Here is a 16,443-nt window from a genome sequence, read left to right as displayed (position 1 = left end):
ATATACACACATGCACATGTATACATACACACATATTTATATATGAATAGGTATATATGTGTGTGCGCACATAAAATTTATATTTATCTATTTCATTTATTATTCATTTATTAACCACATATATCTATTAACAATTATATTTATAATTATATATAATTTATAATAATATATAATTATTTCTATATCTTTATACTGTATGTGTGTACATACATATGAACACATGCATATACACACATGTACACATATGTATACACATATACACCACTCCAATTGCCTCATTTTACAGACAAGAAAAGTAAGGCCCAGTGAGGTTGTATGAATTGCCAAAGTCTGCACAGCTAATAAGTGAAGGAAGCGGCATGTAAACCTAGGTCCTTCTGACTCAAAGTCCAGAGCTTACCCTCTATACCACATGCCTCCCACACAAGTATACAGGGATATACACATATCGATATACACAAATGCATATTTACAATCATGCACAGATACTGAAAAGCACACATATACATATGCATGTATAAACATAGTCCTACACAAATATTTTGTGATTAAATAAGATACACATTTGACATTCTAATATTGTAGCATTTTGATAAAATTATCCACTCCAGGTCTTATTGAGGAAAAGCAGACCTGCCTTTTCTAACCAGAGAGTGACTCATGGGTCACAAAGACCATAGTTATGTTAATACCTGTCAGATTTCATATGTACTGCTAGGGTCCCCTGGCTGAACCAATAGGAAACCTGAGATTTAGGGACACTAGAGAGATTAGGATACCATCCATGTGAGCATGGCAAACAAATCACATTACATCAGGTCTCTCACTGCTGTTTCTGCCACTTTAAATATGATAGTATGCTTGTATTTGTGGTAAATTTTAATCCTGGCTTGACATACTGGCTTAAGTCAAACAGAGTTAGGAAGATTAAGTCTGTTGGGGGAAAAATAATTCACGCCAAAGCCCAGAATGGATGTTTCGTGGATGACTCTCTCTTTTGCATTATCTACATTCCTGTCTGTTTGCATAAATAATTGAGAATAGACTGTAGGTAGAAACCACTAAAACAAAAAAGCTTCTGAAGTTTTAAATGAAAGCAGACATGCTCCAGATTCGGGCTGGGCTCCTTCCTACCATTTCTTCCCACCAATACCTTTGCATACAAGAAGGACCCCAACTTTCATATTTTCCAGAGGCTCAATTTATGCCAGGAGAAGCCCTGGGCTTAAGATAATCCTTCCGTCAGACAACCAGAATGTTAACTCTTGAGGTGGGTGTGACGTATGAACACACTGCCATTGAGAAATCTAAGTGGTGAAATTGATGTTGGGATGCATTTATCCCTGGGTGATGGGAAATTGGTTGTTTTGCTTTACAGGGTGTATCCTGCTATAATCATCAGTCAGCTGGGTGGCTGTGGGATAACACAAGGTTGGTTTCTAAAGTCTTCATGATTGGCCAGGCATGAAACTCACTTATGTTGTTTTCTGCAGTGCAGATGAGGAGTGGATTCCTACAAGAATCCATGGAAAAGGGGGCTCAAATAAGCACCAGGGTCTTAGTTAGATGAGTGAATGACATAAGGCCAGGGCCTGAACCCAACCCCTGAAGAGATTTGGAGAACCATCTATTAGAATTAGCTTATTTTTAATAAAATGTAGAACTGACCAGTAGAGGAATAAATTACTCAGATAACATTCTTACATTAATAGTCCTTGCACTTATTTTTATTATTTATGGATTAACTTTCCCCTTGAAAATAAATTGTACAAGTTGCACTTGGACCTAAGCTAACGTGGATATTGGAGCTTTTGGCACATGAACTAAGCAGTTTTGAGGTAAGGGGTAAGTGACAAGAGGGTAGGAATTAAATTCCAAATTGGATAATACTTTTGACTAGGCAGGCCAGGAGGGCAGATGGGAGGGACAATGTGCCCCAGGCCTCAGAACAGTATTTATAAAACCCTGGCTGACAAGCCATGATAAAAATCCCTTAGGGATCCCTTCCAATGGAGCAGTTTTCTTATGTTGGATGGGTTAAAGAATAAAACCAAGAACTCAACTTGATTTATGGTCAGGGTTTTCACTGCCTGGCTCAACTTCCCTTATGATGTAAAATGGGTGAATTTTATAGACTGCTCAGAATTTGCTTTACCCATGGTTCAACTCTGTTCCACAAGTTCCCTGGTCAGTTATGCCTCACCTGTCTACTTCCCGGAACAAGTCTCGCTCCCTCTGAGAGTGAATGTCTTGGATGATGGCTGCAACATTCTTCCCAGGTTTCTAGGAAAAAAAAAATTTTTTTTAATTAACTTTCAATCATTCTTGACAATACCAAACTACAGGATGAGGTCATTCCCTTCAGCCACTATAAGAAGATACTCTCTACTCAAGAGGGAGAATAAAATGAAGCAAAGGCAGTAAGGAATGCATGGGTAACATTTTAAAATGCTACTGATAAATGAACACATTAGTGCTAATGTTAGCATTATCAACTGAGATGGAAAACAAAGCAACACTAATACCACTACTGTGCTTATTCAAAGAGATTAAAGACAAAGGGAAAGGACCCTTATATACAAAACTACTGATAGCAGCACTTTTTTGTTGTAGCAATGAACCAGAAAATAAGGGGGTGCCCATCAGTTAGGGAGAAGTTAAACAAATTATGTCATTTGAACATAATGGAATAATACTGTTCTATAACAAATCACAAAAGGGGTAGGTTCCAAGAAACATGAAAAGACTTGTATGAACTGATACAGAGGGAAAGAAGCAAAATCAGGAGAAAAATTTATACACTGACCACAACTCTGTAAAGAAAAACAAAAATTTCAAAGATTTAAGAAATCTGATTAATGCAATGACCAACCATGATTCTGAGGACTGACAATGAAGTATTCTATCTACTTCCTGACAGAGAGGTGATAGACTCAAGGTGAAGAGGTGACATACATTTTCAGATATGTCTATTTTGCTGATTTGACTTATATGTCACAGGTGAGGTTTGTTTCTTTATATAGGACAGGAGGGATATGAGGGGAAGAATATTGTAGTGATGCCAAAAAAAAGAATAAAAAGAAAACAAGAGGGTTATTGAAGCATTAACATAGATTTCTGTTAATTTAAAAGTAAATTTTAATTTCAAAAAGGATATAATGGCAGGAAGTTCAGAGAGAGACACAGTTAAGCAGCAGAGCTCTGAAACCAACAAACTGAATTCACCATAAGTTTTAAAACACAAGTTGTGTTTAATAAAACTTTGTGATTTCTGAAACAATCCCTTTTTTGTCTTTATTTTATATAGAAATGTTCATGTTAATGGAAGTTTGTCAAGTTCAGGAAAATGAAATATAAAAAATATTTTTATAAATAAAACTAGGGAAGAATGTTAGAATTTACTCTCTGGGAATATAATGTTTTTTATTATCCCTCTGTGAGTTACAGAATGTTAGATGTAGTAGAGACTTCAGATATCATCTAATTTAATCATCATTTATGTTATAGATGACGAAAATGGAACTCAGAGAGAAATGACTTGTCTAAGGTTAGTTGGATTGGACCTAGAAATCAGATTTCTTGATATTCAGATTCTGGCTTTTTTCACTAATGGTCAAAAGGCATAAAATCAATGTTCTCAAAAAAAAAATCTCTAAAAAGTACATGCTCTTCTGAAAGAGAGGTCATGAGATAATGACCTACACTAGACAGCCAAGCTCTTCTTAGAGAGAGCCCCTGTGGCTACTCTCACTGTTAACCTCATTTAACTTCTCTTCCCTGTCCTCCACAACTTGTCTCCCCCTTTCCTTCTCTCCTGCATCCCTCCCCTGGCTCTGTCCTTATCTAATTCTTGGTTTATGGATGAGGAAGAAAAAGATAAGGAGGAAGGGAATAAGGTTTTGTGTTGAGCCTACTATGTGCCACCCACTGTGCTAAGAACTTTTTACAAACATCTCATTTGGTCCCTTCAACAACACTCTGAGGAAGGTGCTATTATTATCCACATTTTACAATTGAAGAAACTGAGGCAAACAGAGGTTAAGTGACTTTACAAGGTCACACAGCTGGTTAGTCTGAGACTAGAATTCAGGGGTCATGAGGTTTAAGCCCTTGATTTTTCCACTAATTGCTAAAAGGACCCCCCCCCCAAAAATGGTTTAAAAAAGTCTCCAAAGTAGGAAATCAATTTGACCCAGTCAGGACTTTTGCTGCTTCCCAGATCAGTTCCATCTTGCTACTACAAGTCCTCTCTACTATCCCAGGGGAGAGCTAGCAGCTGGGTCAGTACCCAAAGACAACAGAGAAGGGGGAGGGAGAAGGTGAAGAGAAAGGCTGAAGCGTTCTAGAAAGGGGAATGCGTTAGGATTACCTCTGGGTTTCAGTCGTATTAGGGACCAGTACAATCTCTTAACTTAAACTCAACTCTATTTTGCTGTTTAGAGTAGGTGCTTCATAAATGCTTATTCCCTTCCTCTTTTTCACTGAGAAGATTTCCAAGTGTGTGGCTGGCCTCGCTTACAGAGGGAACTTTAATCTTTCCCCACTGTTCACAGCATCCTCTAGTGGTTGCCTGAAAATCTCAAGCAATGATGAGAGGGCCCAGCAATTTTCCAGAGAAAGGTTCCCTAAATCCCCAGGGTCAAAGAAGTATGTTTGATGATACCTTCCTGGACTAGAAGATGTTTTTACTGGATTAAAAAAAAAACAACACATTTTTTCCTTCTCTCAAATATAGGCTAGGCTTCTCAATCATTAAGCTCAAAAGTCATGATGATGATAGGATGAAGTTGAGTGGAAAAAATCCCCAGACTTGATAGTTATTTTCCTGGATTAATGAAAGCTTAATAAGATAAAATGCTCATTTAATTTCCTCCCCCTTCCTGGCATGGGCCATTATTAGAAATGTTTTAATTTTTTTTAAAGACAGGATAGTATATAGTAGGGGGAAAAAAGTGCAGTTGAAAGCAGTAAACCTGATCCCAGATGTGCTCTTCCCAGTCATGAGAACCTGCACCAATCATTTTAATTTTCCGAGCCTCAGTTTCTTCACCTGTAAAAGAAGATAATGATACTTTCTCTGTCTACCTTTTGGGGCTATGATGAGTATCCAAATAGATGATGAAGGTAAAAGTTCTCTGAAAGAGAAATACATGATAGGACATACCTGTGATCCCTCCCAAAGAGGAGGCTGAGGCCGAAGCTGGTGGATCATTTGAGCTCAGGAGGTCTGAGCTATAATAGGGCTAAAGCCCCTTGGGTGTTTACACTAAACCCAGCACAGTTATAGTGAGCGAGATCCTGGGAGCTGAGGGTTAATAGGTTGCCTAAAAGGCACAAACAAGACTAGGTCAGAAACAGAGCAGGCCAAAGCCTCCCTGTCAATCAGCACTGGGATCCAGCCAGAGAGTGCCTCCAGTACTTTCAGCCTGGATGGCCTATCAAGAGCCAGTCTCAATAAAAAAAAAGCAAACTACTAAATAAATGTGAGGTGGTAGGGATAAAAGAAATGAATGGGATAAGAGATTGTGCTACCAGACCACCTGGATCACAGAAACAATTAGATAAGGAGTTTAGGAAATACAACACAAAGTTAAGCAAGGTAGAGAATAAATAGGGGACTGAAACATCTGTTTCATCTGTTGGGATTACCTTTCTGCCAAAAGCTGAGCATCTGATCATTTTTAATTTGCCTTATCAATTTTATCCTTTAAAAAAAGAAGAAAATTACCAGGGAAATTGCCACTCTGGACTTGATAGAAGATAGGAACTGTTTGTTGAAAGATAAGTAATGTCTTTGAGGACAAGTGACCACTCACTCTTAGAACTTGTGATAGAGAAAGGAAAAACCCAATATAGACATGTTAGAATGTGGGAAAATTGATTTCAAAGAGTTCAGAGAAAGGATAGATAGAATGCAATTAGCTTAAAATAGGGGGCAGCTAGGTGGCACAGTGGACACAGTGCTGGGCCTAGTCAGGAAAACTCATCTTCCTGAGCTCAAATCTGACTTCTGAAACTTACTAGGTATGTGACCTTGGACAAGTCATTTAACTCCATTGCCTCAGTTTCTCCAACTATAAAATAAGCTAGAGAAGGAAATGGCAAACCATTCCAGTGTCTTTGCCAAGAAAACCCTAGATGGGAATCACAAAGTCAGACGTGAATGAAAATGACTGAACAGCAACAATGGCTTAAAATACTTCAAGGTAAGTCAACTCAAGAGACATTGATACTTATCAGGAAAGAAATTCTGAAGAAAAGGAAGAGAAAAGATACTGATGTGGCCACTTAGGAAGCTCATCAATCAACTCCAATTTTTAAAAGGAAGGAACCATAGACAGAGAGTTGAGGATAAATACAAAAGAGGAACGTGGCTCTCCGGGAGATCCTTAAAGTTCACAATGAACTCAGAATCAACCAAGTCTGGCACTGATTGCTAAGGAGAACAAAAAGGGTTTAAAAACTGTTGGGGGCAAGAAGGAAATTGAAGTAGGGATCCACTCATTCATGGTGAATGAAACTATGATAAACAGTGAGAAGATAACTACTTAACTCATTATTCTCTCTCTCTCTCTCTCTCTCTTCTTCCCTCCCTTCCCCCCCTACCCTGGGAAGAATCATTTGTGGACTGAAAATGAATGATAGAAGAAAAATATTATTTGAAACCTGTGGCCAATTAAGAGACAAGACAAGCACGAAGCTATCGTCAATGAGTTTAAGTCACTAGTCCCAAAAGAATTTAGATCCTAGAATACCAAAAGAATAGACAGGTGTGATTATCAAGATGCTGCTAATAATTTGTCAAAGAAATTGGGGTACCAAAAATATCCTTGAATATAAGAGGGCTAATTTCATAGACCAGTAAACTTGACCTTGATTCCTGAAATAATTTTAGATATTATTATTAAATAGGTAGTTTGTAGCATTTAGAAAGGGACAGTGATTCAATAAGATGGTTTCAACAAGAAGAGGTCACGCCAGGTCATTTCTAATTTTTGACCGAATTTTTAGGTGAAAGTAATGCTGTGGACATAGCATGCTTATATTTCAGCAAAGCATGTGACCAAGCAATTATGCTATTTTTGTGGACAAGATAGGGAGATGGGGGTTATATGATGGTATATGATGAGGTGGGTTAAATGATGGAGGAATGTTCACACCCAAAGAATAGTCACTAATGGCATTGTGTCAGCTTGGAGAGATGTCTCTAGTTCAGTGAAATGTCTTAGAGTGCTGTTCAATATTTTAATTGATAAATTAGATGGAAGGCAAAATGGCATTCTTGTCAAATTTGCAGGTGAGATGAGGGTGGTAGGGAGAGCCAATATAATAGATGACAGAGTTGGGAAATTTTGACAAGTTAGAATAATGGGCTTAATGTAATAATATGGAATTTATAGGGATAAATGTGAAGTTTGACCCTGAGGTTCAAAAATTCAACTTCACAAGTATAGATGGGGAAGGTGTGTCTAGAAAATACTTCCTGTGAAAAATATGAGGGTTTTCATAGAATACAAGCTTAACAGAAATCAGCAGTGTGATATGGTAACTGAAAAACCAAATGTTACCTTCAGTTCCACTGAGGAAAGTGACACCTCCATTGTAGTCTGCTTTGATCACATCAAATAGACAGTTCTATGTTCGATTCTGGGAGTCAAATTTTAGGCTGCTGAAGAACTGAAGTATATCCAGAAGGGAATAGTCAGGATGGTGAAATGATTATAGATCATGGTAGATGTGAATCAGTTAACATAACTAGGATATTTAGCTTGGAAAAGACCAAGGTTAAAATATACCTGTCTCCCAGCATATTGAATAACTTTCATGTGGAAAAAAAATAAACTTGGTCCACTTGGCCTCAAAGGGTGGAATTAGGAGCAAGATGGAGCACTTTCAGAGACACAGATTTTAGCTTGATTGATGTGAGGGAAAACTTCCTAAAAGATCTGTCCAAAGGTGGAATGGGGGAAGGGACGTGTGTGACAGGAATGGGTCCCCCAATTTCCACACTGAAGATTTCCATATTGAAGCTAGAGAACCACTTATCAGAGAAGATATCAAAAGGATTCTTGGACTTGATGGTCTCTGAGATTCAGTCTGTCTTTGAGGTTCTGTGGAAATAATTATTTGACCTTGACCAAAGTCATCCTTGACTCCATATGTAGCCAAAGCATGACCATGAGGAATCTGACAAAGATGAGGGAAGAGGCTTTTGAGGAAACAGGGAGTCACAAACAAGTACTGTTTGACCTTTATTTTCTGGCCCAGGGAATGTTGAGTCTCTTCATCATGTTGCTAAAGGTCAAAAAAGACAGACAATTATGAAGGCCCCCTTGGCTCAGGGAATAAGAAGATGTTATACTTACCAGCTACATAGAGCAAAGCTACACAATATAAGACTAATAAGAAGCGTAAGAACCCATATAACGCTGATTCTAAGACAAAATAATGAGAGATTCACATGGTTACAAGACCTTGGCAGAATCATCCCCCAAAGGATGTTGGCTCTAAGGAAGTGCATATGGACCCACAGGAAGGCTGAAATGCTTGGAGGCTTCACCTCCAGGCTAAGTCATCAAGGGCTCAGGCCCAGTCCTGGCTTTGTCCATCTGGCCCAGTCTCCTGGGGTTGACTATAAACCTCACTTTATCCATGTGCAAAATGAAGATAAATATGGATGTTGTACCTATTGCCTAGGGACCTAGGAGGGCTGAATTTATAAAAGGTGTGTGTGTGTGGGGGGGTAGTTGTGAAGCCCCAAAGAAGAAATCCACGTAAGGTGCTGTGTATACTTATTAAAGAGCTACACAAATGTCATTTATTATTAATAAGGCCACAGGGTAGCACAGAGCACCTCAGAAATGTGTTCTATCAAAATCGCCTCATTCTTATTACTGTGTTTTCCCATTTCTGCATTTAATTTGCATTGTTTCTCGCTCCTGGGCTGCTCTTCCCTTCTAAGCCACCCAGCCAAATCCCCCCATTCTTCCAGGCCCTGCTCAAATCCCTTCCCTTTCAGGAAACCTTCCCATTCTACTCCAAGACTCCTCTGAATTCAGAATAGTCTTGTTGGTTAAATCCCCTTAGATTTCTGTCTTGTCTCTCCAACTATATTGTAAGCTAATAAAAAGATTTTATACTTCTTTATTTATTTGTTGTTGGGCTTTTTTCCCCCAATTAACAAGCATTTATTTTCTTTCTCTTCCTCCTCTGTTCTTTCCCCTTTCCCAGTCACTGGGAGAGAAAAAGAAACAAAAAATAAACCCTTGTAACAGATATGCATAGTTACACAAAACAAATTCCCACACTAACCATGCCCAAGAATGTACGTCTCATTTTGCATCTCATACCACAGAGGCAATGAGATGGCATAATAGATAAAATCCTAGATTGAGAATTAAGAAGACCTGAGTTCAAAACCTGTTTAGACTCTTGCTAGACTTTCCATAAATCAATTAACCTTTTAGTCTTACTTTCCTCATCTGTAAAATGGTCATGATAACAGAACCCATTTTAAAGGGTTTTTGTGAGTATCAAACGATATATGTTAAGTGATTTCTAAACTTAAAAATAATATATTAGCTGCTATTCTATTTATATTATTAATTAATATTTATTAATTGTTAATATATTATTATTTATATTATATTTATACTACAGTGCGGGCATGATGGTTTATACATGGCAGGTGCTCAGGTAACGTTTGTGATAGCTTAACAAAGGGTTAGATTAATTAGAAAATGGTGCAATCTTCTGGACTACAGCTCTTGGTGCCTTTGTGCCCCCTCACAATGCCTTTTTATAATAAGAGTTAACATTTGTAGAGTGCTCACTATGTACCAGGCACTGTGCTAAGCACATTACGATTATATAATGATGATGATGATGATGATGATAATGATGAATCATAATGACTAACATTACATAGCACTTACTATGTGCCAGGCCCTGGGCTAAATCCTTTACAAATATCATCTCATTTGATCCTCATCATAACGCTGGGAGGTAGGTGCTGTTATTATCCCCATTTCACAGATGATGAAACTGAGGCAAAGAGAGATTAAATAACACTATCCAGGGTCACATAGCTAGTGAGTGACAGAGGCTGGATTTGAACTCAGGTCTTTCTGTGCCATGATGTTGTGCACACCAGGCTCAATATTTCCAACTTCCTGGGCTAGTTTCCTCTTCTGAAAAAAATGACAGGAGGTGGGGGAGGGTTTGGACCAGATCACATCCAATGCCCCTCCTTGCTATCACATGCTGGACTTCTCCCTTGATGATTCTAGATGTAGATGACTGACCAGCTCATCAGATGTTTTCCAAGTGTTTCTCAACTATCCTGGTTTAGAAATGGGGAGGGTGTGCTGAAGGGAAGCCTAGACCCTCACTTGTTCCCCACCCTTGCCAAAAAGAGCAGCTTTCCCCAATGCCCTAGTTTTGAGGGCTCTGTGTTCTGAAGACCAAGTCACTTCACCCTGTTTGCCTCTGTTTCCTCACCTGTAAAATGAGCTAGAGAAGGAAATGGCAAACCACTCCAGTGTCTTTGCCCAGAAAACCCCAAATGGGGTCATGGAGAAGGGGACCCACCTAAACCCCACCCTCCACTGTGCTGCTTCCTTCCAGCAGAAATGTGAGGCTCGTGGGGCTGCACTTCCAGACGCCCAGAGAGTCTCACACTTATAGCAGTCACTCAGTAAGTGCATGTTGCTGCTGCCTAGCTCTCTGGCCTGAAGTGGCAGAACATTCTGGTCCCGTTCTGCCCAGCTTTAATTTCACGTTAGTCCTTCAGAGGTTAGGAGGAACACACTTCAGAATGCCTCTTCAGCTTCTCTATTTCTTATTCTCACATTCATTGAAGGCATTTACTGAGCTTTTACTACGTGCATCGTCCTGGGCTAGGTACTGAGTGAGACAGAGAAATGGAGAAGACCATGGTTCCTGACCTCAAAGAGTTTATAGTCTAGTAGAAGACACAATACATATTCAAGAATAACTAATACATTGCAAAATATGAGAAGTCAATCAATAATTGATCAACAAGCATTTATTAAGGGCCCTTTATATGGCAAGTACTGTGCCAGGTAAATGGGATACAAAGACAAAAATGAAACAGTCCCTGCCCTCAGGGAGCTTACATTCTATGAGAAGAAATGATATGTATACACATTAATAGATACAGAATGTATATATACAATAAATACAAAGTGTTTTTCTGGAGGAGGCTGGGATTGGGAAAAACCTAAGTAGGAGGTGATATTTGAGCTGAATTTAGTTTTGAAGGAAACTAGGGATTCCAAGAGATAAGGAGAGATTGCATTTCTGGCATGGGGATAAGGGGAAGGGAGAGTAGGCATCCTGTGCAAAAGCAGGAAGACGGAGCATGGAATGTTGTCTATGAGGACTAGTAAGAAGGCTAATTTGGCTGGACCACAGAATACAGGAAGGAAAGTAATGTATAACAGTTCTGAAAAGGTAGGCAGGCTATATGGTTAGGGTTATCAGTTACAGCTGACTTGTGAAAAGTATTAAATACCAAACAGAAGAGTGTGTGTTTAAAATCTTAGATGAAATGGGGAACCAGTGGAGTTTGTTGATCAGAGGAGTGACATGATCATCCCCACACTAAGAATGTCACTTTACCAGTTGTGCAGAGGATTGATTAGAAAGGGGAGAAACTTGATTGTTTTTCATCTCCTTTCCTTTCCTTCTTGGAGTCATTGGCTAAGACAACAGTTAAGGGATAGAGGACTGGAACCAATCCAATTGTTTTTTGGGAACCGTGGTGAGATTTCATGAAAGAGAAAGGCTCTTGTCATAGATTCATGTAGTCCTAGGATTTCCCCCGGAGGGCCATTCTAAGCTATTTATTGGGTCCTTTGAAATGTCAGGATGCCAACATATGTGTTAATGAAAAACATGGAAATTTTCAGTGAATCCCAGAAAAAGGTCCTGGATGAGATATCCAGAATGCATAATGGGCTATTGGCAAGGGCTACCCTTGACCTGTCAGAAATAGAGGATCTGATTTTTTTGGGGAAAGACTTTAGAAAGGTATGACCCTAAGTTCTCTCCTAGGAAGAAAGTATCTGGAGACTTTGCGTTTTGATGATGATAACTATGGCCTAATAGTTCTAATTAGAATTCCAGTGAGAATTCAGGGTAGAAATTCAATTCCAGTCCTCTGGGGAAGATCCCAAGAGAACACCAGCTTTTGCCAAGTTTGGCTGAATGTAAACATAAAAAAGATCTTTCCCTTATCTGAAATGAGCAAAAGGTTTTCTTTAATCTGAGGAATATTCAGGGGTCTGGCTTGAAACAAAACCGCTGGCAAAGGAATTTTGTATCTAATGTTGGAAAGTGAATAATCCATTACTTAACTTGCAAATATAGACATGTCAGAGTCCTGGCACCTAGACAGACAAATACGTCTTTGCCTTTTGACTTTAACCTTTCAGACAGATCTGAAAATCTACAGCTGGGGATTTTGGATACACCCCTGAAACTGATATTCCAAAAGCTCGCTCTCACTCTGATGAAGCCACTGAGGCTAAGTAGTGCCCATTGGAGTCATTGACAGGTCTAAGGCAAGGAAGTCCAGGCAGGGAGAGGGAAGAGAAGGGAAGTAGAAAAGAAGAAGGGGTAGGGCAAGAGACAAAGCGAAAAAAAAGGAAAGAAAGAAGCAGATTTGGTAGCAAACAATGACACTGAGTGGTCTCCTTGTCAGCCAAGGCATGGTCATAGTACAAAAAGCAAGAACCCTCTCCTTCCTTCTTTACCTTCAGTTGCAGTTCTTTGTATCTCTTGGACATCCGAATGAGCAATTTCTCACCATTAATCACAGCAGACTTCTCTTGGTAATATTGTACCATTGCCTGGGCAGCTTCCGTGTAAGCCATTTCTAGAAAGGCCTATACCAAAGAAAAAGAAACATGTTTATTGCGCTCATGTTTTTAGCACTTTTTGTCCGGTAGTAGGAAGATCAGTCTTGGCCCCCAACCATGTGGGTTTCATTCCAGTGGAACCAGAAACGCCTTGCTTTAAGACAGTCACCCTGTGAAATTACTCCTTCCTGGAGTCCCATTGTGTAGTGGAGAGAGTCCTGCATCTGGAGTCAAGGAATGTAGGTTTGACTCCCGTTTTTGCAACCCACAACCTGGGCCTCAGTTTACTCTCGTGTAATGTGAGGCTGGATGACAGGACTTTCAGTGCCCCTTCTAACGTTAAATACTTGTGCCTTGGCACTATTTCCCATGCTTGGAAAGCACTTCTTCCTCAGCTCTCCCTCTTAGCTTCCTGATCCTCCTTTAAGATCCTTCCCAGGCCCCCCAGCTACCAGTGACTTCCACTCTGAAATTACCTTCTATCTACTCTGTATATATCGTATATGTACCCACTTATTTACGTGCTGTCTTCCCTATTGGAATGTAAGTTTTCTGAGGTCAGGCAGGGACTATTTTTTTTAATCCTTACTGTATAGCACAGTGCCTAGATGCATGGTAAGGGCTTAATAAATGTTTATTGACTGGCTGATCCTATGATTTTATGGCAGTTTATTTAATTTTTTTGAGGGCAATTGGGGTTAAGTGACTTGCCCAAGGTCACACGGCTAGTTTTTGTGTTAAGTGTCTGAAGTCAGATTTTAACTCAGGTCCTCCGTCTGACTCCAGGGCCAGTGCTCTATTCACTGTGCCACCTAGCTCTCCCTTTATGGCAGTTTAGAATAAAGAAGCATGGTACACTAGAGAAAGCACCAGATATGGTATAAAGAAAAACATGGATTCAAATCCTGCTTATGATGCTTTATAGAATCACAGGTTTGAGCTAAAAGGAATAAATAAACCATCCAGTCTAAGCATTTATTGATGAGGAAATTAAGAACCTTGGAACACATAGCTTATAAGATACTAGCTATGTAAATGCGGACAAGTCACTAAACCTCTCTAAGCCTCAGTCTCCTGAGAGTAATACTACCTACAGTACCTACTTCACAAGGTTGTTTAAGGATGAGGTGTATCTGATGCTTTAAAAACTTGAAAGTGTTGTATAAAACCAGCTGTTATTAAGTTTACAGCATGTTAAATCTTAAACATGCATAACCATCTTGGGTGACAAAATACAAAACTGATTCTCCTAGGATCAAACCTATCAAGAAATATTTCCTGATCATCTGCTTTATGCTAGGTGCTAAATATTTCATATTATTAGTGATGGCGATGCCAGATGTGGGCGTCTAGAGACATAATTGTAAGCCCATAGTATCTGAATCCTGACTGCCTGTGGATGCAGAAATCATAGAATCCTAAAATGTTACACCTACAAGAGATATTGGAAATCGTATAGTATAACCTCTTCATTTTACCAATGAGGAAAGTAAGCCACAGAGAAGGGAAATGACTAACCTACTATCATCATAAATAAGGTCATTGCAGATGCTGGATTAGAACTAATTTCTTCTGAATTGAAGCCTGAAGTTATAGGACATATGCAAAGCCTGGCAGTGTGTTTCTTGTGTGTCAAGAAGAAAGAAAACTATTTTGATGACCACCTCACATTTTCTTCTCTCTTTAATTCCTCTAATAAAACATTATGGGTGTGTGGGGGTAGAGGTGAAGATGTTTCTTATAAGAATCTGTCTACCTGGTATTTCTGGACTAATTATTTTGACTAGTTTAACCTGTTTATTTATTCCAAAGACTTTTTAGAAAACAAACTAAAGGGACGGCTAGGTGGCACTGTGAATAGAGCACCGGCCCTGGAGTCAGGAGGACCTGAGTTCAAATTCGGCCTTGGACACTTAACACTAACTAGCCGTGTGACCTTGGGCAAGTCACTTAACCCCCAATTGCCCTGCCCTCTCCCCTCCCAAAAAAAAAAACTAAATTGAATGAATTTAATAATAATAAACTCAATCCTGCTTTCCATAAGAGTTGAGTCCTGGGTGACTAGGAAGCTCCAAGAGTAAGCATTTTATTTAAGCTCAAAGCTTTTTTTTTTTTGTGACAGATTCAGGGGGGAAAAGTTTATATGAAATCTTTTTTTAAAAAAAACTAGTTTCTTATTAGCTGCCTTTTCTTTTCTAGCCCAACCCATAGTAGAGTGAGAAGGACTATGCAGTTAGGTGCCATAAGCTGGATTCCCAGCCCCACCACCCACCTTTCTACGTAATTTTTATATGTAAATCCTCTAGTAGTACTAGCTATCATGCTCCAGCCATCAAACAGAAACAAAAAATAGCTAAGTCACAGCAGAATAGTGAATCTCAATGCATTCATATTGGAAGCAGAGCTCTAGAGAGCTGGCCACACACTTAGGATGAGCAAAATAAATGGGGAAAATTTTGTTACTGAATTGTCAAATTTTATGAGAAAAAAGAATCATGGCCAGTTAGGAATCATCATAGAGGAAAGGTCTGATTCAAGGCTGTACCTTGATTCAACAGTAAAAGCAAAAATTTTTTGACTTCTATCAGAAAATTAATACTCCTTTCTGTCTTTGGAAACAGAGCTAAAAAGTACTCAGGCCCCAGAATACCAGGCATCTCAGGAAATGTAAGATCATTCACTGGTTCTGCTCCCCATGTGTCAGAGGTAACAGTAACATATACTTTAATAATTTCACATTTTTCCCAGTGCTGGCTTGGGGCTATTGGAAGAGCTGGATGACAGAGAAAGGAGAGCTGACAGCTACTACAAAGGACTAATTGATAAAAACTGTTCCCAGTCAGCTCTTAACTGGCTCTAAATTCAGCCTAACACATTCAAAGAGTTGATAAGGAATATGATATTAGCTCTTTGGGTAGAATATGGGGCTCCTGGGGCCAAGGTCATGGTTTCTATCTTCATTATGGGCTCATTAGCATTTCTCTATTCACCAGTCACAGACCCTACCCCCAGCTCCAGCCATTGGAGACTCATTAAAAAGAATACAAGGTAAAGAAATATGAATTACGGCTTCAAGTAAAAATCTCAACCACTGAAAAAGATAACTTTAAGTGAATTTTCAATTGGTAATGGTAAGCTCTATATGTAGAAAGCAGTACTTTTAGTTAACGTCTTTCTTAAATACATAAAATTCATACATTTTCTGCTTTTGTAGTAGATTTCAAAGCAAAAGTACAGACTGCAGTTGAAGGGAAAAGGAAAGATAAACAAACCTGATTGGTGGACTTCATGAGAATATAATTGGTTACTTTTCCAAAGGGTAGTCCCAAGTTAATGACATCATTCTCTGTGCAGCTTCCTTCAGGGAGATTACAGATGTGTACCACTCGGCCAGCAGTGGCTTTCCGCTGTGAAAACTGATGGGAACAAATAGCAGTGCTGGTCTTCAAAACATACCTCATTCATTCATTCATTCATTCATCCTTTCTTCCTTTCTTTCTTTCTTTCTTTCTTTCTTTCTTTCTTTCTTTCTTTCTTTCTTTCTTTCTTTCTTTCTTTC

At 39.1% G+C, this 16,443-nt stretch overlaps 1 protein-coding gene across 1 annotated transcript in view; it reads right to left on the bottom strand.

Annotated features, from left to right (window-relative positions):
* The window catches only part of RBM20 (RNA binding motif protein 20), a 251,069-nt gene that overhangs the window by 27,157 nt on the left and 207,469 nt on the right, over positions 1 to 16,443 (bottom strand). Inside the window, exons 6-8 of the mRNA XM_069098942.1 lie at positions 16,157 to 16,300; positions 12,780 to 12,911; positions 2,204 to 2,283 (exon numbers count right to left, since the gene is read on the bottom strand). Of these exons, the coding sequence (XP_068955043.1) occupies positions 2,204 to 2,283; positions 12,780 to 12,911; positions 16,157 to 16,300 (356 nt within the window). The remainder of the gene's footprint in view (positions 1 to 2,203; positions 2,284 to 12,779; positions 12,912 to 16,156; positions 16,301 to 16,443) is intronic.

Source organism: Petaurus breviceps, unplaced genomic scaffold (assembly GCF_028583685.1).
Source record: "Petaurus breviceps papuanus isolate PSGF00001 unplaced genomic scaffold, PetGlider_PUasm1.0 37, whole genome shotgun sequence".
Classification (NCBI taxonomy): domain Eukaryota; kingdom Metazoa; phylum Chordata; class Mammalia; order Diprotodontia; family Petauridae; genus Petaurus; species Petaurus breviceps.
This window is presented reverse-complemented; position numbering and strand designations above follow the sequence as displayed.